Source organism: Haliaeetus albicilla, chromosome 5 (genome assembly GCF_947461875.1).
Source record: "Haliaeetus albicilla chromosome 5, bHalAlb1.1, whole genome shotgun sequence".
Taxonomy (NCBI): Eukaryota; Metazoa; Chordata; class Aves; order Accipitriformes; family Accipitridae; genus Haliaeetus; species Haliaeetus albicilla.
This window is the reverse complement of record NC_091487.1, coordinates 31,495,695-31,523,176: the sequence shown is the minus strand read 5'-3', so window position 1 is coordinate 31,523,176 and position 27,482 is coordinate 31,495,695. Positions and strand designations below refer to the sequence as shown.

Below are 27,482 nucleotides of genomic sequence, written 5' to 3'. Positions count from 1 at the left end.
AATGGTCTGAAAAGAGCACTGAAATAACTACAGTTGCAATAAGTTTAACATCCACTTTGGCTCCCTGGGCCACAGTAATAGTCATAAGCAAGAAACAAGAGGTTTGAGCATTGTTCTGCTTTCCTCAGTGTCGATTTTTGCAACAGGCATGCAGAAATTCCTAACACTGCTTTCATTAGCCATTCTGCGACAAATTATATGCCCTTTAATAAAATCGTTGTTGCACAGACACTGGCAATACACTTGGTTGATGATCACTTCCCTTAATCTAAACTGAAAATTGCATAACAAGGTAAAAAGCCCACAACTTTAGAAACATTTACGGTTCCACTAAAAGTACATACACAGAATTTCAAGCAAACGAGTTCCTGCAGTTTAAGCAGCAGCTAGCTCAGGTATAACAGCTGCATGTGTTTGTAATCCCAACCTGGTACAGTAGTGAAGTAACATCCCCCCCTCCCCAATCTGTTGTTCTAGGTTGTCTGTCTTATCTCCCATCACTTGTTTTGCATATCAAGCAGCATTGTTCATACAGACAGAAACAGGTCTGAACAAACATTTATTTCTTTTTCTTTTTTTAATCTCAAATTGATATGCAATTCATTCCACTACTTCTCACTGTTCTATAAGTGTTTCTAGGATTATCATAATATGAACATTCACAGCAACCAGTAGTGACACACTTCAGCAGTAAAAAAAGAAGAAAGTCATGCAAATTGCATTTTATATGGTCAGAGAACCTGAGCATTTTTATTGGCATGCATAAATCAGAGTTAATACTAATCCTCTTAGATGTTAGCCTAGCTCTTCTAAGTTGACTGAATTCTCAGTTTCTGCCTGCTGTTACTGAGATATGTAATATAGTCTCTGGATGAAGGTACCACTTTTAAAATCTAGCTGTAATGTACAATTTATAGAGTCCATTGTTAAAGAGTGCTTGGGCCCAGCACTGTCTTTTGGACATACGAGAAGAAAGCAGTAAAGTAATGGAGAAATAAAGAAGAATGTTTACATTAGTTTTACTTATGGTAACTTTTTGACAAATGGCTCCTATTTTTCAAATTCATACAGCGGAACAATTTAAAAAGATCTTTCTTATCTGCATTAAAGATAATATTTATTTTGCATTTATTTTATCTGCAACAATGATACTTGCCTAATCAATTTTGGTTTCCATTTTTTAATGCTGTAGCAGTGCAGCAAAATTTTGGTTGCAGGCTTCTGTGAAGACTGTGGTTGTTTATTACGTGTTAGAGTTCTCTTAAATATTTGCACACGTTTTTAAATGTCAATAATTAAATTGGACTAACTGCTGGATCTTCAACATTTTTTCCTTCTTACAAGTAAAAACTACTTATAAATAATTTTCTTTTAATTTTAAAACAAAGAATAATACTTCTTGCAAGCAAATATCTGTGTAGATACTTCAAGACAGCAATTTCAGTCATACCAGCTCGAAAGAAATAGCCTGATCAATGTTTATTTACAAAGATCTTGCTGGATTCTGCAGCAGCATCACATTCCACATTGCTATATAACTCCTTTACAAGCTTGAGTGGAAGAACTAGTTGATGATAATTACTGCCCTCTTGGGAGAATTACTGCTGTAATACAAATTCCAGGAAATAGTTAGAAATCAAGTGTGCCTTTAGAAGTAATCTATTGTGGATCTTTTTATAAGAAAATTTAAAAAATTAAAAAAATAATCATAGTAATTTATCTTAAAATTTCTGTTGAAAAATGTTTAATGATTAAGAAAAATTGGCAAAAAGAATAATGGAAAAGATATGGCAGGCAAATATCCAATTCATTAGCTTAACCTGTTTGGGAAGCTGCAAGAGCCTATGACAAGCTAAAGGAAGATTTTCAAGTGCACAAACCTAACCTGTTGGGATTGAAACTAATTCTCTGTCTGAATTTTGTAGATTTACAGCACTTTGGGCAGAGAAATTTATGAGCCCCAGTGTATTTTAGCTTGAAATGAGCTTCATGTTACCATAGTTTACATTTAAATGCACATACCTTTTCAAATTGTTCTTATGTGCAATGTTGAGTAAGCAACTTCATAAAATCTTTAAAATCATCTGTGTTTCCCCCCAAATGCTTCAACCACTTGTAGCATCAATTATCACGGCACTGTTCAGAATTGTAATCCAGATCAAATGTGTTAGGACACAGGGTACAGATTTGTATTTTAACCATGCTATACGGTCATAAGTAACAGAAACTGGATGGAGCCAGCAGGTGCACAGGGCCCATGTACCTCCCCTCTTGTGACCTGTGCAGGAGTGTGGACCAGAGAAGCTGACATGAGAAAACCATTCCTTTATTTCCCCTACTTAATCTGGAGTTTGAGTTCAATTTTGAGCTCTAAAAATCAGCATTATCAAGTAATATTTGGACAGAGATCTATACTCCAACATCCTGTGTTAAACATAATGGATCTTTTCAAACTTTTTTTCAGATTTTCATTTAGCACAACAGAGTGGCTCATCAGCTAGCAATTCAAAATACATAATAAAATCACAATGTATAAACAGATTTTAACTCAGTAATTTGTTCAAGTGTGTTCTTTCCCTCCATTCTGTATGTTTGCAGCCTGATATCCATTAACTCTTAATGAAGGCTGTGATTCTATAAAAGAAGAGATAGCATCCCAGTAGGTGAGTTTTCTGTAGGTGCTCTGCTGAATCTTCACCTCTGACTGTAGAAATTGATCTTCTGTCTATCACAGTAGAAACTTGCGGGAGACAATTTCTTGCAGCCTCTTCTGTGTTGATTGCTGTTTGCTTATCTCTAGCGCCAGATGAAGCATTGCTGCCAACAGATTCTGTCAGCTTACATATCAGAAGTGTGTGGAGGTTCAGGAGGACTTCAGTGCGTAATTGTGCAGATTTATAGCCCTCCCTCCCCCCAACAGATCTCGTCAAACTTCATCTGCCACTGAGGTAAAACAACAGACAGACAATGCTCTCAAAGCATTTTTCAGCTGAGAATCTCACATGGCCATAATATACACTATAGCAAGCAGTAGGCACACTTCTCTAAGCTACATTTAACATGTCAGTTAAACATGTCACCTGAAACCCAGAAAAAAAGTACTGTAAATAATGGAAATTGTAAATGCTAGTATTTTAATTCAATTTGTTACATATTTCAATTCAGAAAAAAAGATAAGAATCTGATGTTTATAAATAGGTTTCCTTTGCTTTAAGACTTATGAAGCAACCTTGCAAAAAGCTAAGGACATAAAGATAATGATTAAAAAAACCCAAAATCCCAAAGAAAAATCAAGCTGCCTGAAAATGTTTGTTATGTGCAAGAAAATGTTAGTGAAACCAGAACTGATATTTTTGTTAAATGCCCTACTTAGTTGTGTGTAGAATTCATTTACCTTCTTTAAAGATGTTCATAGTTAATTATTCACATTGTTCTTTTACTATCAAAAGTCTTTGATGCCATAGACCAGAACTCTAGTTTCACAAGTCTCATTGGTTATCTCCAAGCCTTCCCCCCTGCAGAAAGTCTCTTCTATGATACATTCTCACACTGTTCTTGAAACCTCATCTGCTTGGCATTGTTCAGTCTTTTTTACCTTCTCCACAGAAAGACTATCAGGGTACAGCATACTACTGAATGGAAACTAAATTACTGTCACAACTAGAACGAGAAAAAGGCTGCAGAAGCACTAGAGCTGAAAGAAGAGGTACAGAAGTAAATATAAGCAACACCAGTTCCGGCAGCTGAGGTTCTCCAGAAGATTCTGCAGCAACCCAATCTGTAGGTGGCTATGTGCCTCCTTCAACACCTCCTGGAGAGATCTCATGCTAGAGGATTATGTCATATGCAGTCTATACATGCTCTGCAGGAAATGTCTAAAGCAGCTGATAGCAAAAACCAGAGACGTTACACTATGGTACATTATGGTACCTTGAAATTTCAAATCTTTTTTTGTTTCACCGGTATGTACAGGGAAAAAAAAATATAAAAGCAAAATACAACTACTCTTTTTTAGCATTTATATAAAAACAGCCACAAACAGATATTACCTTCATGAGAAATTTCTTTCCATGGATTAGGTGGATACATGAAAGCGGCATTCTGGATTTGGTCATGTATGTCTTCATCTTCATTGAATGGAAAGGTACCACTGAGGCTTACATAAATGATGACACCCACAGACCACATATCCAGAGATCTGTTATAGCCTTTGTTCCTCAGCACTTCAGGAGCAAGGTAGGCTGGTGTTCCTACAACTGAACGCCTAAATGATTTCTCTCCAATGATTCGGGCAAAGCCAAAATCACAAAGTTTTACCTGTTTCAAGAAAAATGCGATAGTAAGGCAGAAGTTATTTTTATTATCAAATACATAGTTGAGGAACTTTTATCATGGTTTAGTTGCAAGATGCATCTCTATTGTTCCTTCAAGGACACTTTTTTTAAAGTCCTCTTTGAGAGGAATACCCTTAATCCACCGAGACATTAGACCAGTCCATTGCATCTCCTCTATTCCTTCATTCCATGAATAAACCACGGTAAAATCAGTAACAGGACAACTTAGAATGAAATAAATACAGTTTTAGATGGGCCTAACAGCTCAGGCTCCTGGTGAAACTAGTAATATAAAGTAATACTTATTCATTCATAGCATAAGAACATGGCAAACAGTAAAATTGTTTTACCTATGGCTTTTTCCTAAATGAAGCAAGTTGATAAAACTTAGTTCTTGAACTTCTACTTTTACTGTATTGCGGACCATGCCTCTCCGCAAACCTTGTCTGATTTCTTCAGAGGGACAGATTTAGCTGCTTAAAAATTCTCACTTAATGCCTCAGTATGTATCCTTCCTTTGCAATTATTAATATTGGTATTATTTACAAATTATCAATAGTGCTCCCTTGTGAATATGGGCAGCTGGGGGAGATTATAGATGAACTCTGCAGACCAAAGGTAACAGGAGCTGATACAAATACCTTTTAATGAGAAATAAAACAATGAGCCAGAAAGTCTATTTAAATATTCTGCAATCTACCTGGCATTTAAATTCATAAAATTAAAGAAGCAGCTCTTGTTCTTCATGAGCTCTATCCCACCTTTCAGAAAAATAACTGTCTTTCCAGTGACTGCCTGCAAATCGTCACTTATCTAGACCGTATCAGCCAGATAAGTAATTTGTGTTGTAATGGTGAGCAAATTAGAAACAATTGCACAATTAGTTATGTCACACTTGAAAATCTAGTTGAATATTTTAGGCAAATGACAAAAGGCAAGGATTTTCAAACGTGTCTTCTTTGGAAAGTTTTTTGAATAAGTGATCAGTTTTTTCATATCTAAAAATTCTGTGTAGTTCCTGGAGGAGATACAGACAGGTCATTAATCACTTTTTTGTTTGTTCATAAAATAATCATTGCTATCAGTTACTAATTTGAACAATTTATCTTAAGAAAGGGCATTTTCTACTTGCCTGTGGGAAAGGATCAGCTGATGCCAATAACACATTTTCTGGTTTGAGGTCACAATGAACAATATTTTTGAAATGAAGATGTCTTAAAGCAACAAGGATCTGAGAAGAAACAAATCAGAAAGAAATTCAGTTTTAAATGTCATACTTGTTTTTGGTTTTGTTTTATATTGTTCAGACAATATCAGTGATCAGAGAAGGAAGGACTGGTGTAGAGAGAGAGAGTCCAACAAGAATGTACCTTTTACAAGAATGTCTATGACGGAAAAAAAAGAAAAAGCAAAAATGTCATCTATTATTTACTGTGCCTCAAGTTTTCTTGATGTTTCACTGTACGGAATATGATTCTTTCCTCTCCAAAGACTTTATATTCTGAACATTTTTTTTAAAAACTAGGTTCTAAGTACTTATTTACTTTTTTTGTGTGAAATCGTTGGATGCAGAAACATTTGCAAAATGACCTTTGAGATCTAAATTCACTTAAAAAATTTCACAGAAATACTAAGTGATTCAATTTAAGCATTTTCTTGAGGAGAGAAAGCATAAGGAGCATTGCATGTATTTTTATTCTGACATACACACAAGAACATGGCAACAGAGTGCAACAGATAACCATCCTGTTCCTGGGGCTTTAACTCCATTCCTTGTGTCTGGTCAGGGGCTGGCAGCATTTCCCACTACATTAGAGCAGGGAATGGTGAAGAATCTGTATGAACCTGGGAAGGCAAGAAACCAAATTCTGAAGCTGGTGGCAATCTTGCCCATGAAAGCCTGAAAACTGCTATGTTCTACCTCAATGTCCTGGTGTCAGCTGGGATAGAGTTAACTTTCTCCCTAGTAGCTGGTATAGTGCTACGTTTTGAGTTCAGTATGAGAAGAATGTTGATAACACTGATGTTTTCAGTTGTTGCTAAGTAGTGTTTAGACTAAGTCAAGGATTTTTCAGCTTCTCATGCCCAGCCAGCGAGAAAGCTGGAGGGGCACAAGAAGCTGGCACAGGACACAGCCAGGGCACCTGACCCAAAGTGGCCAGCGGGGTATTCCATACCATGTGATGTCATGTCTAGTATATAAACTGGGGGGGGGGGGGAAGCGGCGCTGGGGGAATCACCACTCAGGGACTAAACTGGGCATCGGTCAGCGGGTGGTGAGCAATTGCATTGTACATCACTTGTATATTCCAATCCTTTTATTATTATTATTATTGTCATTTTATTATTGTTGTTATTATTATAATCATCATTTTCTTCCTTTCTGTCCAGTTAAACCATCTTTATCATCATCATCATTATTACTTTCTTCCTTTCTGTCCTACTAAACTATGTATATCTCAACCCACTTTTTACTTTTTTCCCCTGATTCTCTCCCCCATCCCACTGGGTGGGGGGGAAGTGAGTGATCATCTGCATGGTGCCTAGTTGCTGGCTGGGGTTAAACCATGACACCCAAATAATAAACTTCCACTGTAACACTGTTGCTCCTGCTCCTTTCTTTTTCCTGACTGCCAAAACACAGGCTGCCCTGACTCTGAGGTGGCTCTCCACTCAACAGTGTATCTAAAATTAAACCAGTGTTTGGGCAGCCAAAGAATCAATACAATAATATGACAACAGGAAGAACAAGAAGAATCCCAGATCACATTGTTAACAGAAGTCATACAGGAAAACAGACTCGTTTAATCAGAGGTAGTGCCAAGATCCAATTTCAGCACAGAAAATATGCACAAAAGTGCCTATGACGAACTGCAATGGTTAGGTATGGGGCTGTTGAAGAGGCTTAAATTTCTTTGTGTAGGTCTTCAACAGTTTGCTGTTACTACTTCGCATCCCCTTCTTGTGCTTAATCCTTCAAGCATATGAGAAACTGTAGTTTGGCAGCCCTTCCATCCAGTAGCCAGACAGCTGTACAAGTGTCTAGTTCTAGGGCCTCTTCATGGTTTCCTACCTATCAGATAATCTACACAAAGCTGTCTTACCATCCCTGATATGACAATTCAGGCTTTCGTAAATCAGGCAGGTAAATTATGCCAAAAGCAAAACGTAAGAAACAGTGATAATAATTGACCTCAAAACTCCTTCTAGGTCTATAATTAATTTCTTACCTGAGTAATTAAAAACTTTGTTATTCTCTCTGGCAATCTGCCCTTTTCACTTGATAAGATCATCTCCAGCATGTCTCCATGGAGTTTTTCCATAACAACAAACACTCTTTCCGGCGTCTCAAACATACACTCCAGATTCACAACCCCAGGATGATGAAGATTCTATTAAAGATAAATACAGCACTAGATTTCCCAACATGACCAGTAGGTTTTATCATTACATAGCCAGTCTTCAGACCCCCCTAAACCAGTTTCAGTATTTCCCCTAAACGTTTCAGTATTTCGTAATTTAAACCGTGTGCCTAAACTGTAGGCAACAGGCATGAAATTTCTAGGGACAATACAAGAGAATGGATGAACTTCAAATTAATTTAACAAACATACATTTTCCTTATCATGCCTGGTGCTTAAAACCGCAGAAATCGTAATTCATAACGCGACATTGCCAATACATTTGGTCTTGGCTGTTTATGCAGATTAAGCAGCAAAAATACTAGTTTTTTTTATTATTTTTGAAAAAATACTAGTGATTATAAATTAAAATAATTATCATGTTATCTGGTATTTACAGAAATGTATAAATGGAGTTAATACAGTAAAAAAGAATAGAAAAATACCTGTAAAATTGCAACTTCATTACGAAGTTGACTTTCCTGTTTAGTTGGAAACCTTAGTTTGTCAATTATTTTAATGGCAACATCTCTTCCTGTTTTGCGATGTTTTCCTGCATTAATAAAACAAAAGGTCTCTATCAATTAACATGATTAATTCTGAACAGTGTTCCACTTTCACTGGATTGTACAAATGGCCACAACCAAGTAATTTTCAGAGCAGGTTTGCAGCAAATTAAACCACTAAGTCATTAAAAGTTTTCTGTCATTTCCCTTCTTTCTACCCTTTGACAAGAGAATTTCTCTTATTATCACCTGACAAAGCTGTTTAAACATGTAAGAAACATACACATACGAGAAAGTCAGCTCTGCATTTCAACAGTAAAGTTGCAAAGTTAACTTTCTGATATATATATATCTATATGCTTGTTCATATACCTAAGCTGTATTCTCTGCAACTGGCAGGTTGTAGGCTTAGTCCTTTGATAGTAGCTCCAGCCTAGCAAATAATGAAATAGGTGACCGCCCTTAGGCATGTGTGTGCATGTCCCAGGTTTATCAGAGAGCCACAGAGATTCTTTAGTGAGAAATTTGTTGTTAGTTCTCACTTCACACTGTCCAAACAACAGCTGTACCTAAATACACCCCCAAAAACCGCTGAAAAAAAAGGAGGAAAAAGAGAGGAAAAATTGATAAAAAAATAAAAGAGAGAAACAATTCTAACAAACTACTGAAAAACAAAGAAAAAAGCTCACAAAATCACACCAAGAAAAAAACAGGAAGAAGAAATTTTTTTTTTTTCATCCATTATAGTTCTCAAAAAGTACAGTTTTCTGCCCTTCAGGGCTTTCTTTAATAGAACTTATAGAGAATATGAAGCTATTAATATACACTGACCCACTGCTGGGTAGAAAACTTCAAATTACAAAAAGACTTTGTCAACAAAAAACAGTTTCACTGTTTAAAGGATACTACTTACATAAAAAAATGGCCAGCTAATTTCTGGAACAAAACATTTCAGAGTCCAAATACTTCCATCATTCAAGAAATTTTCTATCTTAAGCATAATTGCACAACACACCAAAGTCTTACCTCCATAAACAATTCCAAACTGTCCTGATCCCAACACCTCATCTGGGAAGATTTGATATACAGTGCTAATATCCTGTTTATATAAACATAACAAATATTAAGCCATGAGGTATGGAAACAAAATTTTTATATAATTTGCTTTTTTCTAGTGGGAATTAGCATACATTTACTATAGTACATTTCAAAATATATTATCTGCCAAAAACATTCACGCAGATTTTCTTAAAAGCCATGTTAACTGCAATTGCTGTAAAAGCTGCTGAATCTTTGATAGGTTTCAACCACTGCCATCTTCCAGGCAAGTAGCCCCCAGCACACAGTATTATACTTAAACTTTGTGAAACCTGAAGACAAAAGTTCATATGGAATAAAGAGGGTCTTGTAAGCAACATTCTACCTAGATGTCCCAGGATCCCAGATCTAGGAATGACTGCTGGGTTTCATGAAGAGGAAGACATTACGAATTTAAAATTTTCTTGAAAAAGTTCCTATGTCAGCCCATGTCAGCCACGGAAATGCAAGTGGTTTCTTAGTTTACAGAAAGCTTTGTGAGTATCAGCAGTTCTGGGTTTTGGCATTTTGTGTTTGTCCACTGAGAGATGTAAAATGTTCCATCCATGCCAGAGAGGCAGTCTCACGTCTCACTACTACTTAGTGCCTAAACACAGGCTAAAGCACAAGCTGTTGAAAGATTCATTTGGGAGACCCAAACAAACCTCAAATCTTGGAGCTCAGTTTCATTTTCCTGATATTTAACCAGCAGCATATATGACTAAGAGTAAAAGAACGCCAAGGAGTTGATAATAAAGGCTGTCTTGCTATTTCTTAGGAAACAAATGGACACATCCCTAGCAGGCAACCTTCTTCTGGCAAATACCAGAGCTGCCCCAAAGCTTTACTTGGCTGCAGGGAGTCCTGTTTACTTCCCCCGCCCACGAGACAGAAAACCAGCAGTGTGACTGTTTACCTTGACTGCATGTCCTGTGTCTAACAGTCCTAGTGTAAAAGAAACTCAGAATTCTTTACGTATGTGTAACAACATATGTAACTCTTCCTTTGGATAGAGTTTCATCTTCGTACAACAGAGAATATCTGATCTCTCAGTGATGACAGGAAATAGTATATTTATCAAGGCTTGTGATTAGCTCTATGAAGTTCAGCTGACAAATTCCATGAACTAATAACTTCTACTGCTTGCTTGTCCTTTTGGTAATTAACATCCTGCAGGGATCCATAGTTAAATTCTGTGTTACGTGAAATTACCCATATGTAACTCTTGTGTCTTAAGAAAAGGTACCATGAAGATGACTTTTCTCAAAAGTTAGCAAAGCTAATTGTTTGTTAATTTCTACAAAGCAAGTGAAAAATGGCTGACGGGAACTCCTCTAACATTGCTCTTTGCAAAGCAGATCAATGACTTTGCAAGCTTAATCACAGCATGTCTAGCACCAGCATCCAAAGAACACTCACCACATTTTCTTGAACTTGGCAGTTTGACACAGAAATACTGATGGATATATCCCCTGGGGAAGAAAGTAAAATATACTTTACATTGCTGTGCTTTTAGTTCAAACATGTAGTAATAGGAAATGACATTTACATTACATCAGTATCTACTGACAGCTCTAGAAAATTGGACCAATTAGGTCAGCTTGTTCATCCACCAGCCAGTATAAAATTACACCAGCCCACAAATATGTGACTTGAACAACAGTTTCGCAGTGTATGGAAAAGAACAGAATTATAAATTTCATTATTAATTTTTTAATACTGGAATCTCATAATTCCCATTTATAAGCTTATTATTGCTTTTTTCCATTCTATTTTGGGGCTTTGTATCTCATGCAAGTAACACAACTGCAACTAGGGTAAACTTTTTATTTAGTGGATTTAATAATAATTTTTATTTATAGTGTCACCTACAATGTATTTGATGCTATTCAGATGAAGGCCAATATGCATTCAAATTGGTCTGCATACTGTTAAAAGTAATATACATTTCAACTGGCTTAAGAGACATTATTAAAACACATAACGGAAACAAAAACTTGCACTCGTGCTTTAATACAACAAACATCAGATCCAAACTCTACAAATTCAGAGCTTAGGATGTTGCCACAAGCATTCTGAACTACAAACCTACCAAGGGGTTCAATAAAACATGAGAATATGCCTATTGCCCACTGTATTACAAAAAGACGTCATTTTCGGGAGGAAAGAATGGTTCTTTGGAGCACTGCTGCTTCTGTCTCCTACCCTCTGCCTAGAATCCTGTTCATGCTGACTTCATTTTTGTAGTATGGATTTCAGCCTCATCAAAACAAGTGTCCTCTATTACAAAGCCTGTATTACACATTGAAGACGCTCACTACTAGCCATCAGCACCTCTCCCAAGTGCAGTAGGTAGCATGAGTAACTTCTGCCCCATATGGCTTATTCCCTCATCCTTTCCTTAGGAATAGACTGGTTTTGGAATGGAATGTTTCAGTTACATAGAGGCTTTTTATCATTGCCAATTTGTTTTCAAATTTATGTACTGCTTTGTGTCTACATGAAAAAAAATATATGGAGAAAGACATGGACAAGTGTTACACTTTGAGCAGGAGACAGAAGGTTGCTACATTCTCACTCCCCACAGGAATTTGTTCTAAAGGTCTCAGACAACCTTAATTTTCACACAAAAACCCCAAAGATAACTATTAACTTGTAAAGAAAATTTTCAAACTTTGCAAGAGGGAGAGAAGACAGCTGTCATTCCCAGTCCAGCATTTTAGGTGATTTGTTTAGCTACACTGGGTTCAAACCAGGGGCACTAGGCAACTAGCCTGACTGAAATGACACCCAGAATTTGACACTATTTTATGCAGGAACCCAGGCAAGAAAGCAAAGGACAGAGCTGATCTAATCTGATATGGGAGCTGTTGTGCCTGGAGATGTAATGCCACAGCCTGTTGTATTACTTGGTTTCCGAAGGGCTTGCGGTCTCATTAGCATTCTGCGCTGCATTAATAGCATCCAGATGTCAAGTGCTAAAGCGGCTGTATATTGCAACAAAAGGTCTAATCCAAATTGTGTAGACATACCCAAATTTGCTTTACACTGACTAGGCTGAGTACACATAGCAGAGGAAGCACAGTAGCACATGCCTAGTAGTGGAGAATTGTTTGCTCTGTGCTACTTCGTTATCAGTACCTGGGCTAGATTTAAACGAGTTTTATGTTTGGTTTACATAAGCTGTCATCTTTGTTAGAGAACTACCCAAAGGTACGTAAATTGGAGGCAAAAAAAATATTCAGTCCTTTTGGTCCTGGGTAACATCCCTGCCTTGTTGTGCTTAGAACAGCTGTGCTTCACACTTGAGCTCATTTCATCTCAGCATGAGACTATGTTTGTGGCAGTTGTACAGCCAAATGTGATGAAAGGGAGCATATCATCTACGCTGCAGTGACCTGAAGAGTGAAGAGCTGCTTCTGCAGATAGCTAGAAACATAAATTACAGTCACGATGGGAAAAATCTATCAATTCCCAACTGGAGCTCAGAAAACTTCATGCCTCTGCACAAGAAGGCTATTACTCATGTCAGCAACAGAAATGCGGATAAGATGCCTTACCAATGTAACAACTATTTGCTCACTAACAAATCTGCATCTTGTATATTAATACAGATGTCCTATTATAAACTGGAAACACACAGATGAGAAACTGTAGTGTTTAAAATAATATGCAGACAGGTGACAAGCCACGACAGAATAGCCTTTACTAGCTGTGCAATACTTTCTTTCAATGTGTGCAGAAGATTGAGCAATGTCATTTGTGATATGACTCTACTTATCTGAAATAGAGGAAATGAATAAACTTACTGTGCAGGCTGGGTCCTGACCCAGTCGATGCCCCTTTAGGGATGACGGGCATCAGGGCATGCTGTATGGCCATCTCCCACATTCGTGCCACATCAATGCCAATACCACTGGTGATAACACTGTTATTCAGTGGAACACTTGAGAGGTTTTCTATGTTTTCTCCAACATAGTAGACTATATTTGCTGTGCTTATTTCAAAACAATGAGGATTGGCTCCTTGAGGAAGCAAAGTGAAAGTTTTTGCAGGTTCCAGAGACAAAATTTCAGACAATGGGATTTCCTAAAATGAAAAAAAATGTTTTACTTTCTATGTAAAGATTATCAACATATGAAACTAAAGCATGAACTTTAACTGATTTATGATATTAGCTGTTGCTTTTAACCACATGCTTCTTGTACAAACAAAAAGGTTCTTGTAACCTGAAACTCCATGACACAGAGGACTGTTGATAGTAAAATACTAAATGTTTCTTTCCAAGACCAAGTAGAACTTTAATTATTTAATTAAACTTATCAAAGAGAGCAGTGAGGGGCCATCAGAAAAGAGCAGGACCATCCTTATATCAACAGAACTCCACTAGAAAATTAAACCCTGTTGACTCCTTATTTAATAAAATTTATTTGCAATAAATTATTTGCAGAATAAATCATTCAGCGTTAAGATTCCAAATCCACCATTTTCATAGGTGTAAACTTGGTTGTTTCATCTTGAATAACACTTAGGGCACGTTTCACTGATATAATTCATGAGAGGAAGCCGTATGAAAAATATACTTTCCATTATTAAAACTTATTGCAGTAATGCCTGAGGAGCTTAAATGCCGCAGGTAAAAGGATATAAGCATTAAAACAATCTTTTACAATCAAAATCACAACATAATGTCCAAAGGACAGAATTAAAATAATACATACTATACCTAATTGTTTGGAAAGAATTTGTATTATGAATGAAAGAATGTCAGATGAGTTTCTTGGCAGAATTTGTCACTGGTATTGAATTGCCCCTGTATAAAAACCTTCCATTTCCACAACATGTATTTTACAGGTCCTTGGTAGCTGACAACTTTCTGATCTGCCTTTGTGAAGGGCAAAACATACATACGCAGCTTAAATAATTAAAACAAACATAGATCAAAGTTATAATACTAGTGTACTTCTAGTAAGTAACTATTAATTCAGCAATTTAGTCATTATATTCTGCTGGTAAAAAGAGAGACTGAAAAATATTCCTTACTTTGTAATATTTGCTTCCAGTATCATTTTGAAAAAGTGTAATGCATTTGCTGTCCAGTCTCCAGTAATGTCGTTTCCTCTGCAATGAAAAACAAGGGAAAAATCTTTCTAGCATTTTCCAAGTAAATTAATGAAATGTTCATTTCTCAAAAGCATCACTTCCAAAATGTTTCGCTTAAGTTTGAAGAGATGAATTGTGAATGATAAAGATTCATTTGCTGTTACAAGATTTTTATAAGGACTTTATATTTGAGTTTAGGATTTATAGGGCCACCCTCAGTTGCTTCGGTAATAACCTAGCTCCGTTCAAATTGTCCAAGTTTTAAAGGTTTAAAATGTCACTTCGATGTCGGCATTACATTCAGCGCAATTTGCTACAGGTATGCTGCTAAAATAATTCAACTTTCTTTTTGTATCAGTTATAACACCTCAGCTCACTTCAGAAGGCCACATACTTAAGTCTTTATTCCTGTTTTAGCAGGTTGGAATGAAAATAACTTTTTTCTACGCTAAATCTATTTTACAAAAGTCTCAATTCACCTTGCAGTAAGATAGCTAGGAGACTGCAGCTGGAAGGCAAAGCTACTTTCCAAAACCCCTAAGGTGTTAACATTATTTTTTACTTCCTTCAGAATGTCTTCATATATATGGCTGCCTATCATAATGCAACTGACATATTCAGATTTTTTGGTGTGTTTTAACTGTCTCCTATTTCTTACAAGCAGTGCCAGTCCTCAGTTACGACAAGAGTAAGGACTTTAGGAATCACAAATACTGCAAAAAAAAGCCTTACATGAATGACTGTAAATTATCAAAGTATTGCTAGGATTTGATTCTGTACTATCATATAGTATGTACAGTAAGACAGGTATTTTTTAACATTTCTTACCAGTGTGTCCTTGCTTGTATAGTGAACCATCCAACCCTCCTTCATTACTGTGCTACTTCTCCTTTTTGTGTGCTTCACAGATTGCACCACTCTCATTAATGGAATATTGTTGCTGGTTGAAGGGCTTAAGAATAAATCAATAAAGGCTTTTAAAAAGAAGGTAACTTTGGACAAAAAGAAAAAAAATCTTTTAAATAAGAAAATATATATATTCAATATCCACATTGGTATTTATCATTACTATCAGACCTGGACTGGACCCTATTTTGTTTTGTCATTCCAAGTTATCTTGAGATTACAAAGAAAAGAAATTGTAATGCTACACCAGGAGAATGTCAGAGACCTTCTAAACGCTTACACACACACACGCACACTCCGCTCCCCCCCCCCCCCCCCAAATATTCCTAAAGATGAGCTAAGAAGATGGGTAAATGACTAGGGCCTCAGCTAGGGTGTGGGAGCCATAGCTCAAGCCTGTGCTATTCGTGACTCAGACCAGTACTTGATCTTGAATCTCCCATAACCTAAGTAAACATTGTCCATCAGATTACTGTCCTGTGATCTTTCTTGCGTTCAAACACACAACGGAGTGATGATGGTTTGCGGAGTAGAAAATGTGCCAGCTGCCTAGCTGCATGTACCCTGGCAGGCCAGAGCAGAGAATTTGCTGGAACCTCTAAGAGAAAGGTTCCTAAAGAGCTAAAGTGAAGTCCCATTGCCTTGCACTCTCATTACCTTGCACTCTCATGTATGCACACTGAAACTTCCCATGACTCAGCTGATGCACAGTAAGTCAGGAAGGCATAGGAACTTGACAGTATGCCTGATAGCACCATCAGATAAAGTCTGGAATATCTAGTTGGAGAGGTGTAAGAAGCAACCAAGCCCATCTTCCCACTTTCCTTGCTGTTAGAGTTAACCATTCCTAAAGCAGATTTTGCATAATGGAACATGGACTCATAACCTGCTTCAATCCTAAACTGAAATGCTTAGCTATTTCTGGCAGAACTTTAAGTGGAGATGCTGCATCGTATGTGAAAACACAGTGCAGAGAGCTCTTTGTCCTGCTGGCAAAGCTATTAGTGCAAAAACTCCAACAAAAAAAAGGGCAGAAACTGCCCAGGAAAAGAATAATATCTTAAGTTTCCACAGTTATTTTGACTGCAGATGTCTGCAGATGGCCCTGCTTCACTGTAATGCATCCTGGAAATAAGAAACATTTTATGAATTGGCAGTTTCCAATCAAAATGCAAAAGATGCACTGTTTTAAAGTTTCAGTAAGACTGTAACATACAGTTAACATCTCTTTTTTGCCTAAAAATGATCAAATGAGCTGCAGTTCCTATTTAACTATTCTTGTCTGTACTGACAAGAGGTTTCCTTTTTTATTTGCCTTTTATAGATCACTTAAAAATAATTCATGAATATGGAGACTATCCTTAGAAATAACTGGGGGAAAGTAGTACTAGAAATACAGGGATGCCCCTCAAGTAAGTAAAACATGTACCTTGGTTATCAATGTTTTATTAGTTATAATTGGATATTTATATTTTGAAAACCTGCAGTGCCGTCCATTTAATACAACTTGGACATTCAAAATGTTATATGACACTGATTTTGTGATATAAGCACAGGCTTATGTTCCAATGATACAAGGTGTCTATATACAGTGTCTATGCAGATGAATATGCCAGTAGGAAAAACAGTTCACTGCTGCGGAAGGTAAAACTGCATATTGTTGAAATGGATTGCGTTCTATTAGTGCAACAGGTATACATTACTAACAGAGAGCTAAAGGAAACGTGTTACGGAAACAGGCTCCTAGTAAGCAAAATAAAAGAGGAAACTGCAGGTCAAACTGGGACCTGAGAAAGAAAAATATTCTCTAATTCTTCAAGGTACAGATCCCTTGCATCAAGGAAATTACTAAAAGGATCTTAATTCATTTTAGGTTCCCTGACAATGAATAATGCCTACTTTCTTCCCTACTATTCTGTACAGTTCCAGTAAGTGAATAATGTTTTCTTCTCTTCAGACACTTCTGAGGTGAGTTGCACAACTCAATTCCTATTTTCCCTTCTGATTAGTCATTTCAAACCACTAATCTATTTTGTAACTTGCTTCAAACTACTACTTCACGTTTGTCAAACTTTCCTTCTTTCTAAAGGCATCTAAAAATGAAAGCAATTAGAGCCAATTATACCATAGCCACTTACACAGGTTTTTTTTATTTTTATTTTTGTTCATTTCAATGACCAAGCATTGCACTAGTAGTCAGGGAAAAAATGCCTGTCAAAAAAAATAAGTAAAAAAAAAAAAAAAAAAAAAAAGAAAAAATTGTTCTCTGTTGCTCATGCACAAATAGTTTCACAACATAATTTTAATAAGAGAACAGACCTGTAACAAACAGGTGCATCAGTTTTCAGCTGCTAATTCAACTTAATAATTTTTAAGCTTCTCTTAAATTCCTAATGCATATATTCAGTGAAGCAATCTCACTGCAATTTCAGAACCACTACATGTCACTAGCTCTCTCCATTCTCAGTGAGAACAATGTCCATGTATATTCCCCCTTGAACCCTAGAGATGATACTTCAAAATAAATACAAAAGAAGATGGAAGGTACACTCACTCCCCAGCTCACCTGATCATCCTGTTAGACTCATCATGATCCGGATCAGCATCTTGCATTTCCCCATTGTCACTATGGCATCCTGTCATTGACATCTCAGAATCATGAGCTATAGATTCTTCCATGTCATCTATAAAACTGCTGTTTCTTTCACTGTCATTGTCGTCACTCCCTTCTTCCATGACCACATCTGATTCAGCCCCAGGACTAAGAAGATCTGGAATATAATTTCTGAAGTTATTATCTGAAAACATACAATACTCCAATTGCAACATCCTGACACATTTTGAGCTTCAGAAAAACTCAGGTTCTCTTTGGAACTCCATTGCTTGGGTCTATCTCAACTCAGTACTCTTTGTAGGTGTAGTGTGGTTTTTAACCAGTCATTTAGAAAATCATTACAAAAAACTGGAAGTGCATCAAACCAAAATATTTTCAGAAATACAGGTATCTATTAAAAAAAAATGCCAAAGTCAAAGCAGATTTTTCTTATCCATGGATTTCTATCAAACATTCTATACTCATGAGCTTTATTTCTGAGATCTTCTGGCAGATTTTCTATACAGCTTGAACATTGTGTACTGGCTTGATGGCTGTTGGCAGGCTACAGCTGCAAACTGAAGCTAGTAATTTCAAAACTAGGAATTTTGTAATATGATGATGACATGATGATGAACTACTGAAATAAATCCCAAGACAATTACTTATAATGTGAACTATATTTTTTCAAAAAAAGATATTTCCTTTGCAACAGTGTTCTCTGTGAAGACTGCACAGTAATCCACGCTATTGAAATAATGCTCCTGCCTTTAGAAAATAAATATTAAATAAATATCAAAAAGCCTTATGTGAGATACCATAGAAAAAATACAAAGACTTAGGATTTAACTTATTTGACTATGGCATAGTATTAATAGTATCTTCCAGCTTATATTTAAATTATGTTAAACTTTCCAATTTCAAGATTAGATATGCCTAAACAAGATCAAAGTAAGAAATAACTTTTTATTGTATTGCTGCTTGTGAATGGATTTATCTGGAAGACAGAAAGGAAGAGAAAAATTTAAACTTATTTACCTAAGGACTTACATTACAAAAACAAACCAACCAACTCTTCCCCCTTGCCCCACCCACAAAACAAAACCCAAACAAAAACAAAAAACGGGGGGCATTTTGTTGAAACTCAATCTGCTGCTATACAGGCTGTGATCTAACATGTCAAAATCATCAGTCCCGTTAGATAGTAAAGACAGCATTAGTTTTTCTGGGATGTTTGCAGTGTTTCAGAAATTTGAAATAAGGTTAAAATCACATGGAAGACACCAAATATTCTCACCAAGAAACTTTTGCCTAATTGTGTGGAGGAAGGTTCCTGACAGTCAATGTAGATGATGCCCCAAAAGAAAAAGCACACTGAACTGGCTGACAGCAAAACGTTTTAAATTGATGGCATTTCACTCAAATTGGAAGTGCACAGCTGAAAAGTTTCTTTCCACATACAGTAGTCTTAAAATATTTGGATATAAGCTACTGATGTGTGATTAAGAGACACATTATACTTCATCTCTAGCAGAAACAGTCATCCAGTCATGAATGACACTTTACAGTGCAAGGCTCTCTCTTTGCTATTCCTACAACACTTTTCTAATATCTATTTTTAATAAACCCACAATCAGTTAAAAATAACCTCCTACATTTAGTATATAATGTGTTTATTAATGAGACCATACTTGGAATTTTATTGCTTCAGCTCTTCCTTCACTTACTATTTTTGGGAAGATGTATCACACAGCAGATGGACAGAGTGACAGATACTGTATTTTATTTATTAAGTTTGAAAATAATGTGAACCAAATTACTGTAAAAATAGAAAGGAGGTACCAGAATGAAATTGCCTTTGATAATCCTAAGGACTCCATATAAGTCATTTACGGGACGCAATTAAGAGTTCTACTTTGATGCTATCGATACCATACTATGGATATTATTTGGTGGGGAAAAACCAAATTCTATAAATTTTAAGATGGAGAGCTTCCAGCAGTACACTTGGAGTAAGCTTGGAGTACGTGTTCTCACCCCAAGTGGCTTTGCACAAGCTTTCCTCACTCAGCTCTTCCTCAGACAAACCATCACTTCCCACGAGCCCGGCATCAGATTCACGTGTAGGAGGCAAGTCAACAAAAGTAGCGTGCTGCTTGTGGAGCAAAGGCGGGGAAGGGGCACAGAGGGTGTGTTGGAGGGATGAAATACAGCTGCCTCAGATGGAAAGAGGGAACTTCAAGGTGTGATTCAGAAACAAATGTAAATTTTGTTCATTTAGTCCAGCTGTCCAGAAACAAGGCTTGCCTTCCTCTCTCCTCTTAGCAATTCTGATCAATCCCGTTTTGCACTCCTTTCTAAAACTGCACCTACGCAGGAAAAATTTTATCATTTATGAGCAGATTTAGTTACTTCCTCTGACTGCAAATCACAGGGATTACCATTATCAATGGAATTAACATATCGTGGTGTATGTTTAGCTCTCTGATTTGAAAATCAAGCCATAAACTTCCATAAGCATTATTACTTGCACTTCTGAAGAAAGTTATGTTAGGGGACGGTTAAGGGTTAAGTGAGGTATAAATGTTATAAAGATTAAAAAAAAAAAAAAAATAGTGACTCCACGAGTCTGGCTTGAGGTCCATCAGAGAGGACATGCAGTGAGAGTGCAACATCAGCCTTCTAGAAAATCATGCACCTTATGTTTCAAGTTGGACACTCAGCATCTGAAATACTTTTGCCTACGCTAATTGCCATTAAACAGAAAACCTTTGCAGTAATACAGTCACACTACTATGAGAAATACTACGAAAAATATTAGTTAACATTCCTAATTTTGGAAATTCTTGATATCTCTTCAATAAAGTAGATCACCGATAAAGTTTGAAAAAGGATGCCTAATAAGGCAATACTTTATTAACCTCAGAAGCAGTTTAGGCTGACAACTTAACATGGTAATATGCATTAGAAACTGAACATTTCACCACACGTCTCATTCCCTTATCACACAGAAAAGCGATAATTTCAAGGCAATCAACAACTCATCTACAACCACCCTTTTCTTCTCCAGTACCGTCTGCCAAGCCTACCCATACATTCCTATATTTGACACAAAAGTGAAAGCACATGTATGGGAAAAATCAGCAGATATTCAAGCCTTTACTTCTGGCAACCGATACAATTAGTTTTATGCCAACAGTAAGCAGTGGAATTTTTTCCTGGAGGGCCTTCCCAGTTCTTCCAGGTATGCTTTTCCTTCTCAGGAAGATTATCCTAAAACACACGCTTTTTTTCCCCAGATTAAAAAGCAATCTTCTGCTTGCATCTGACAGGTGAACGCCAACTTCTCATGCATGTGGCTTTTCGCTTTACTCTGGCATTCTGCATTCAACAGGCCATGATCACCCAGCCATTCTGCTGCTGACAGCACCCCTATGGCACAGCTGAGCCTGCCTGTCAGTGCCACCTATTTGGAAGACACACACTTCAAGCTTGTTGTGTTCCTCCCACACTTCATCTTCGACATAGAACAGCAATATTGCGGAGGAAAGGCCACTCCCGAGCAATGGAAAAACATGTCTTTGTACACGTCACAGTTTTCCATTTCTTTTTTATTTAACTGATGGTTTAAACAATGACGGAAAGAATTGTTAAGGCAACTTACCTCCATTAATGGCAACTTCCCCCAGGCAGTTATTTGGCACTTTAGGAGCACAGCGTTTGTGACAGTTGAACCTACAGTCTGTTAAGAAGAATGGGATAGAGTAAAATTATTTCTCTTTTTGCGTGACACAATTATATCTTTTCCTGCTATCCAGCCTATAAATGTCAAGCCCTACCATCTCACTCATACAAAGTTAACGTGTCCAGAGAGTCTTCCCGAGCCTGGCTGCACGTCACCTGCCAGTGGAAGGGACGGGATGAAGATGCTAGAAGTGTGCTTCCCTGAGGGGGAAGGAAGCGTTACCGAGGGTGGTTGGGTGGAGGCACTATCTGCAGCTGAAGCGTGTGCTCGCCTCTTCTACAGGAGCAGTCGGGACACCCGAGTCCTTGGCTGCAAAGCCAGAGCTGCTTTTCCACTGAACGAAGCTGATCTGGCTGCAGTGTATCCACTGCAGTTCGAATGACTGACTACAAATCAAATGCTGAAGACTGAAAACTGAAGCAGCAGAACCCTAGCCAACAATTGTAATTGAGAAAATATTTGTTCTTTGCGTTGCAAAGCAACTTCTAGTCAGCTTTCAGTGGAGGGGTCCTTCAATACCTTCCTTATTTCCCAGCTAATTTTATTTCACTCTACCTTTAATTTTTTCATATGTGTAAGTAGCACTTTATTAGATGTCATCTTAACTGTTTTCTTTTGGCTTATGAACACATTTTACTTAAAGTAAGAGCTGTAACTTATTAACACACCTGGAAAAGCAAAGAGTCAGGAAGGAAGAAATATACTAAGGATGACTATATCCTTGTAATTATTTAACTTCAGAATGATCCAAAAAACCAACTGAGGTACAGCAGTGCCAAACTGTAGGTAAATATTTTTTTTTAAAAAATCAGGTTAATATTTGCTTATGTCCTGGGATTCAAAATGAACTTAAACAGACGATGCCTTCACAGAGATTTTGCTTTAGTTAAATCACATCACAATCACATCTTAAGTTAAATGAATGCAACTTTGAATTTTTGAAGGGTGTTAGTTCAAAGAAGTAACTTGTAGGGTTCAGCGTTCGGAAGATCTCGCAATGTCACGGAAAGTTAGAGGGTTAGTCGCAGCCTTATGATGTGTCTGTAATCCCGCCTATCCTTGTTAGTATAAAAGGAATTGACTGCGCAATAAAAGGCGGAAGTTGGCGCTCACACTGTGTGTGTTATCTGTCTCTTTCCCTGATCTGGGGGGTGATCAGTGATCTAATCGTGGCACCTTGATATGCGGCGAGTGCTACAGTAACTCAAAGTATACCAATTAATTCTATGAGAGTTATTGTTTATTTTAATAGAAGGAAGGTGATTTTAAGGATCTGTTAGCCAACGTTATCTAAAACCACAGCATGCACAATGCTTTGTATTTATGGGCACTCTAGCTGGCTAAGGTGAGCCAGTAATCTAGGCTACAATCCAAGGGGCTTGATACAGTTTGGCACCTGCTAAGGTACAACACCATGAGACTTGAGAGCACAGTAGTCACATTGAAAAAATGTGGGTTTAAATTTTCGTATAAGCTCACCTTATTTTATTTCTATTACAACTCCCCCAAAACCCTGAATTGCTGGGACTCAGGCACATGCTTCAATTCAAGCATAAGACTGTAGATTGCACACAATGAAGATAAGAACACAGTCTTTTGTGTTAACTATTCTGCTGTAACCGCCTGCGAGCACATGCTCACCCAGTGCCAAATACAAGATAATTTACACCTGAATGAAAAAGATGCGAGTGACTGCAGATATACCACAGGGTAAGAATGAACAGCCACACAGCCAGTTCCTGCAGAACAGCAATTACTGTAATTTTGATTCCAGCTTAATCCAATGTAATTGTATACGTGCCTACACCTAGGCAGTTTCAGTGAAGAAATCATGAGTAAGGCTACATAGTAACTACTCAAATGCTAATTTACTGATTTTATTATCCTTAGCTTTTATGTTCCTAAAGGGCGTTTACTTACCTTTGCACTGCAAACCCTGTCTAAAGAGCCCTTTGAGAAGCTTCTTACAGTACTGGCAAACTGTTGGCCGTGTGTAAGAGTGGATGACAAAAGTGTGAGGCACTTTAACCTTGGACAATAAGATCTTGTCTAGCTGAATAGGTCGCCCAATGTACGACTGTGAATTTGATCTCTTCTCTCGCCCAGTGAATGATTCTGATGGCGTCTTTTGCTGTGAAATACATAAAAAGAACATTTGAAATAATAATGATTTATTCATTTTTAGAAGAGTATCATATTCATACTCACCTCAAGAGCAGTAAGTCATATGTCATAAAAAGTAATGTAAGTGCTTTTACTAATTAATAGAATATGCAACACACCCCTCTCAGACTGCTTTTGAAAAAATGGATCGGCATCAAACAATATCTTTGCCAACACTACTATCATACATTTCACATTGTGGATGAAATGAGTTTTTATTTAAGGAAAAAATTAATTTTTATGAAAATGAAAATATTCACTGAAGATTTCTCAGAAAGGCATTTTGCGTTCTGATAAAAAAAAACAAGCCATTTTTACCTCTTTTATTTTCTCTTTTGTAACAAAGGTAACCTTGAAAGGCTGTATATTTTTGCATAAACATTAAGAAAATTATGACCTTAATCTGTGTGCATGCAGGTTTTGATAGAACACAAATCAGTACTTTCCATTCCCTTTATTTATAATTTTTGCTAGCACTAACCTTACCACATTCAGATTATGCACAATAGATCACAATAGGTATTTAAATACATATATATAAATACGTATATGAAGCGAGACACACAGTCTAAGGCATGAAATCCAAAGAATCCCTGAAAGAAACAAGTTACCTTATTTTCTCTACTAAATTAATTTAGATGTAAATATGGTAATTACCCCAGGAAACAACTGACCCAGAAAACTGCCTTCTCCTAAGAAGTGCCCTTCAGAAACCATCAAACTACACCCAGAGTTAACATGGAAAGGAGAAAAAAAAGTGGCAAGATGCAGCTTGATCATTGAAAACTCAGCATCTTCTTCCCATCATCTGCAAATAATCTGATACCTGAAGGCTAGAAAACGAGTCATTCCCACTGAGCCTACACTGTTCAAAAAGTTGTGGTAGCTGAAACTTCAGATTGGCCTAACTCGAAAAACAGTTTTGGTTCAAACTAATAATGTTATAGGAAATTCTTCATCTAAGAAGACGATTGATTATTATTCCCTGGTCACCAATATATAAAAATACATTTCTGTATGCTTCTGTCTGAGAATCCTAGAGTAAAGAAGGTATTTGAAAGTCATTATGATGGTAGAAGAACCTAAAGAGGTCCAGGCTTTGCCTTCATAGTGTATTGGCCATGGAGAAAAAAAAAAATATTTCTTCCTTCCAAAGTTGAGATAGGTTTCTTACTGTGAAGATCAATTACTTTAGTTATACTGTAGAACTGTCTGTCTTTCCAAAGAGGCATATGCAATAGATTTGCTTAACATTAGAGCTAGCCTGCTAACTGACATCAATGCCAACATCACATGCTTATCCATTGCATAAATGCAGTCCTGTCAAATCAAGGAAAAATATGCAAAATACACTGTGTGAGCCAGGTACATATGGTCACCATAAACAAATCAGATCAAAACAACTGTAAAAAAGCATATGTCTTTTCTTTATCACAAATAATAGTGGAAAAAGTGTGAGTACATACTTTGATATTATGTGTTTACTTCCTGAGTTTTAGATCTTCACGAAGTCAACATGAACAGGACTTTGGAAGGGAGGGTAGAAGCTCAGCAGGCAGAAAAGAATGAGCCCACATATACAGCAGAAATTGCATTGCTCAGCTTGTGCAAACTACCTGCAAAAGAAAGCCCTCAGTACTTGTGGACAGGACGAAACACACAGGAGGAGCCAGAAAGAGTTACGCGGTCCTCTCAGTCTTGTATGTAGAATAGGGACAGTTTTGGCCCAGACTGATGCTCCTTCAGTCTTAGTGCAGTGCCTTACAAGTTACATCCTCAACCCTATGCTATGGTCAGATACCTTGCTCTGAATTTGCTCTTCAGTGCTCACAAGAACAGTTATACATGTGACATACTACATTTTAATCTAAGTATTTTCTTTTTGAATAAAGTAATGCTTTAATGGTTTGCCTTAATTCTAATCATCACCTGCAAGGCATCAGTCACAACACTTTGCTGTCTTTGTCTTGAATATGGACATTTGGTGGACTTTTCACATGTAGTGACAGTATTCTCTTAAAATGTATTTTAATTGAAAAGGAGTAAGACTTTCTTAAGGGGAAAGTGTTCTATTGCTTGCTTTCATTATGTCACTACAACGAACTAATATTTCAGTTTACTGTTCTTACCACTAGAGCTATTTCTTGACAGTCTTACTCTTGTCTGAAGTACAAGTGATCCAAGTACACCCTAACTTTATGATCTCTCTTAGAACCCTATCTAATATCACCTAAACTAAACCTACTTTGTATTGTCATTCTTTGCCTTCGTCTTCCAAATTATTGCCTAATCAAAAATTACTTTGACAGCTGAATACTGCTAAAAGCTTTTTAAAACTCCAAATTACTTACATCTAGTTAACCTCATACTCAAAGCATTTTAGGAAGTTGGTTTTGCCCAGTTTTTTCTCACCAAACCTCTTTCAGGCTTTAGAAACTTCAGTAGTGTTGCTGAAATGTACTGAGACTAATCTTAGGCCCTTACATGACTAACAGAGACAGGCTTCCCTACGGCTTTGGCTCTGACTGCTGAGATGTGCTGCCTAGATGATGTCTGATCAAATGTCAGGTGTGGTACAGTATGAGTGTGGGACAAATTATTTGCTATAATTTTTGCTTTTTCAGTTTGATGGCAAGATTTCAGTTTTAATATGCTAGTATATGCTTCTGGATGGTTCTGAGAAGACTTCAGGTTGGACAAAAAGCAAATTCTAGATGCTCTACATTGAGTCAATCCTTTCTGAAAGATAACTCTGCAACAGTCACTCATCATACCATCAGCTTTGATCAAATACTGAGTTACTGTTGATAAAGCTTTTGTCCTGTTGTTTATTAAACTTGTTTCTTGAAATTTATATCAGTCAAAGCACAGTTATAATTTTGGAATGATTTACTTCAAGTCTCACTTTAGACGGTTGCCAAGTAATGTTAGAGAATAGGCGACTTTTGCTAGTAATTTAGAAGGGTTCTCTACAGTTCAAGTCGATACTAAACAAAAGATAAAACACTGGAAGACCTACTGTAGGATGTCAGTCTTGAAGACTGGTCCCTACTTTAATTTTTTTAATGCGATTTTAATATTCAAAGAAGCTCAGTAACAAATGAACACAACAGTTTCACCACCTTCACTTCAAAACAAGTGAAACTGAATAGGTAGGCCTAAACTCACTCTAACAAATTTTTTGTAGGCAAAATCTGTCAGCTTTTTCTATTTACAGGAAAAATATTTCAGCTTTTCTTTGTCTTTCTGCAAGCACTGGGCTATTACGCAATAGTAGCATATCACACCGTGTAACACACCAGCAATTCTTAATTTACAGTCTCTTCAGGTCAAGTAAGAGCTAACGCCGAGTTTCACCTTCTCCCATACTAGAAAAGACATCAGCAGTCATGGATCTGGTCTCTCTCCTGCATGCCCAAGCCTGATATGACAGACTCACACTCCTTCCCTCTTCCAGCCAGAGGCAATGCGACCCTTGGCTCCTGCTCAGAGGCAGCAAGGGAAGGGAAGCTGGTGACAGAGAACTTGAGGCAGCAGCAGCCAGAGCATCACTCCACACCCCTCTGATGACTGACTGATTAGGAGGAGGAGTACCTCCTCCCTCTTGTCAATGATGAGCTTCTCCTCACAGTATCTTCCAGAACTTCTGTGAAT

General features: G+C 37.1%; 1 protein-coding gene across 2 annotated transcripts in view; it reads right to left on the bottom strand.

The window, feature by feature from the left end:
* The window catches only part of PRKD1 (protein kinase D1), a 151,735-nt gene that overhangs the window by 10,327 nt on the left and 113,926 nt on the right, over positions 1-27,482 (bottom strand). For both annotated transcript variants that reach the window (XM_069784060.1, XM_069784061.1), the window contains 12 exons: positions 23,586-23,796; positions 21,585-21,662; positions 17,894-18,098; positions 15,250-15,373; positions 14,362-14,439; positions 13,128-13,407; positions 10,738-10,790; positions 9,268-9,340; positions 8,182-8,288; positions 7,565-7,726; positions 5,467-5,565; positions 4,050-4,317 (listed from right to left, as the gene is read on the bottom strand). In XM_069784060.1, the coding sequence (XP_069640161.1) occupies positions 4,050-4,317; positions 5,467-5,565; positions 7,565-7,726; positions 8,182-8,288; positions 9,268-9,340; positions 10,738-10,790; positions 13,128-13,407; positions 14,362-14,439; positions 15,250-15,373; positions 17,894-18,098; positions 21,585-21,662; positions 23,586-23,796 (1,738 nt within the window). The remainder of the gene's footprint in view (positions 1-4,049; positions 4,318-5,466; positions 5,566-7,564; positions 7,727-8,181; positions 8,289-9,267; positions 9,341-10,737; positions 10,791-13,127; positions 13,408-14,361; positions 14,440-15,249; positions 15,374-17,893; positions 18,099-21,584; positions 21,663-23,585; positions 23,797-27,482) is intronic.